Genomic DNA, 2,478 nt, shown 5'->3' with positions numbered 1-2,478 from the left:
GAAATAATAACTTTTAAAAAAACAAAATTTACATATTCTAAATATCTACTATGAAGGGAATAAATAATATTTGGCCTTAAAAAAAAAAAAAAAAAGAAAGTAGTCTGAGACCCAGACCTTGCACACAGGAGTTCACTCCAGCTGACACCGTTGGAGAGCGCTGGAGTGTGTCACACACAACAGAACCCTTCCCCTGTCAGTAAATGGAAACTGGGATTCTCGCCCTGAAAATGGCAAGGGTTAGGAGGCTTCAGGGAGGAGGTGATTTCTGAGTCAGGTTTTCCTTGAAGGCCAGATAGAAATTGAGGAGGTGAGAAACCAGGGAGACGAAGGGACATTTCAGCAGGTGCAACAACTTGTGGGAAGGAACCAAAGGCAGACTCCCAGGACAGTGATGGCCCCGATGAGGATGGGGGGAGATGCCAGGCACCTGAACGACCGCTCTAGGAGTCGAGTTGATGCAGGAGGAAATGGGTCACACAGAAGAGGTCGCCATGGGAAGGTCTGCAGTGGGAAGTGGCTGAGAAAGACTCTTCTGGCAGCTGTGTGTTCCAGCGGCCTCCTGTGGCCCTTGTCTTCCCCCAACACTCCAAGTGGACATTGGTGAACAGCCCACAAAGCTCAGGCGCCCCCTACCTGCCAGCCCAGCCAGGACGACCAGCACCGTCAGGACAGCTTTCCCGTAGCTCTGCACCTCCGTATGTTCTTCCTGGCCCTGGGAAAATAAAGCAAGCAGGTAACCGCCCATCACTGACGAGCATCTACTGTTCAGAAGTCTTCTGTGCCAACCCTCCCCCGCCCCCCAGCTGGTGTGTGCCGGTGGACACATTAGATCGGCACATCACAGTGTAGACAGTGGCAGCCTCTCTTGGGAAGTGTTAGAAAGCACAGGCCGGGTGCGGCGGCTCACACCTGTAATTCCAGCACTTGCTGAGGCAGGTGGATCATCTGAGGTCAGGAGTTCGAGACCAGCCTGGCCAACATGGCGATACCCCATCTCTACTAAAAATACAAAAATTAGCCAGGTGTGGTGGTGTGCACCTGTAATCCCAGGTACTCAGGAGGCTGAGGCAGGAAAATTGCTTGAACCCGGGAGGTGGAGGTTGCAGTGAGCAGAGATCACGTCATTGCACTCCAACCTAAGTGACAGAGCGAGACTCTTAAAAAAAAATGCACATTTCTGGGCCCACCTCAGACCTCCTGAATCAGAAACCCCTGGGGTGGGCCCAGAATTCTGGATTTAAAGAAGCCCTCCAGGTGATTCTGGTGCCTGGTCAAATTTGAGAATAACTGGATGAAATGGTCTTACCCCACCCGCAAGCCCACCTGCATCATGAAGGGATGCAGATGGTGTAGACTCACCTCTGAATGACTGAGCAAAATGCAGAGCATGGGCTTATTACACCTGTTTCAGTCACTAATCACTGAGAAAAAAACTCCTGCCTTCATGAGCTCACATTCTCAAAAGGGAAGACAGGCAACCAAATGAATACATAGACGACATGGCCTATTAGAAGGTGGCAATAGGTGTGGGGAGAAACAGGACAAGGAGGGGGACAGCTACCACTTCAAACGGGATGGTCAGAGAAAGGCCCCCACGAAGGTGCACCATGCACAGCATATGAGGTTAGACAACAGCCACCGCACTGGACACCCACAGGAAGAACCTTCCCAGTAGAGGAAACAGCAGGTGCTAAGGCCCTCAGGGGGACTGTGCCTGCTGTGCTTGACCAACTGCAGAGAAGGCTCTGTGGCAGAGCGAGGGGTGGGTGGAAGGAGTGAGGTCAGAGTTCAGGGAGGTCAGGATAGATGGGGTAAGACCTGGCCAGACCACTGACGGCACACGAGGATTCTGCCATGTATACCTTTTGTTCCTTCCTTCCAACACCCTTTGTTCATTGATGCCCTCTTGGTCACCCTCCAACCTTGCATTTTTTTCTGTTTGCTTTTTTCTCTCGACTAGGAGAGGCTTATCCAAGACACTCATCAGTACTGATGTGTCCTCCTGGAAGATTCAGGGTTAGATCACTTACATGCTGAACATGTCACGAACCACCCACAAAACAACACTCCTCAGCCTCAGGAAAGGGTCTCTTTATTGCAAACATTCCTCCGCAGCACCAACGAGTGGAGTCCAGTGACCCGAACGGTTCTCATTTCAGCTTTGGCATCTACACACATTCCACAGCCCTGCGAGGCTAGTCCACCCATCCCTCCAGAATATAAGGTGCCAGGTCCCATCAGGGACTTTGAGGAGAGACTTTATAATGTGTTGACAACACACATCCATGGCTCTAGTCTCCTTTCTTTTCTGATAGGCCCTAGAAGGCAGATCCCACAGCTAACCCAGAAACAAAAAATACAAGAATTGAAACCGTGATGGGAAAACAACTGCCACACCTTGATCTGCGGACATCTCACCCAAGTTACTGAACGAAACCCAGAGTGTCAGCGTGAAGGACAGCAAAGATGCTCAGG

General features: G+C 50.8%; 1 protein-coding gene across 1 annotated transcript in view; it reads right to left on the bottom strand.

The window, feature by feature from the left end:
* Positions 1-2,211, bottom strand: part of IGSF5 (immunoglobulin superfamily, member 5) — a 39,692-nt gene extending 37,481 nt beyond the window's left edge. Inside the window, 2 exon segments of the mRNA XM_011954219.1 lie at positions 637-715; positions 2,107-2,211. Of these exon segments, the coding sequence (XP_011809609.1) occupies positions 637-715; positions 2,107-2,211 (184 nt within the window).
* Positions 2,212-2,478: the final 267 nt, after the last annotated feature.

Source organism: Colobus angolensis, unplaced genomic scaffold (genome assembly GCF_000951035.1).
Source record: "Colobus angolensis palliatus isolate OR3802 unplaced genomic scaffold, Cang.pa_1.0 Scaffold38, whole genome shotgun sequence".
In the NCBI taxonomy this organism is placed as follows: Eukaryota; Metazoa; Chordata; class Mammalia; order Primates; family Cercopithecidae; genus Colobus; species Colobus angolensis.
The sequence above is the reverse complement of the archived record's forward strand: the minus strand, read 5'-3'. Positions and strand labels throughout refer to the sequence as shown.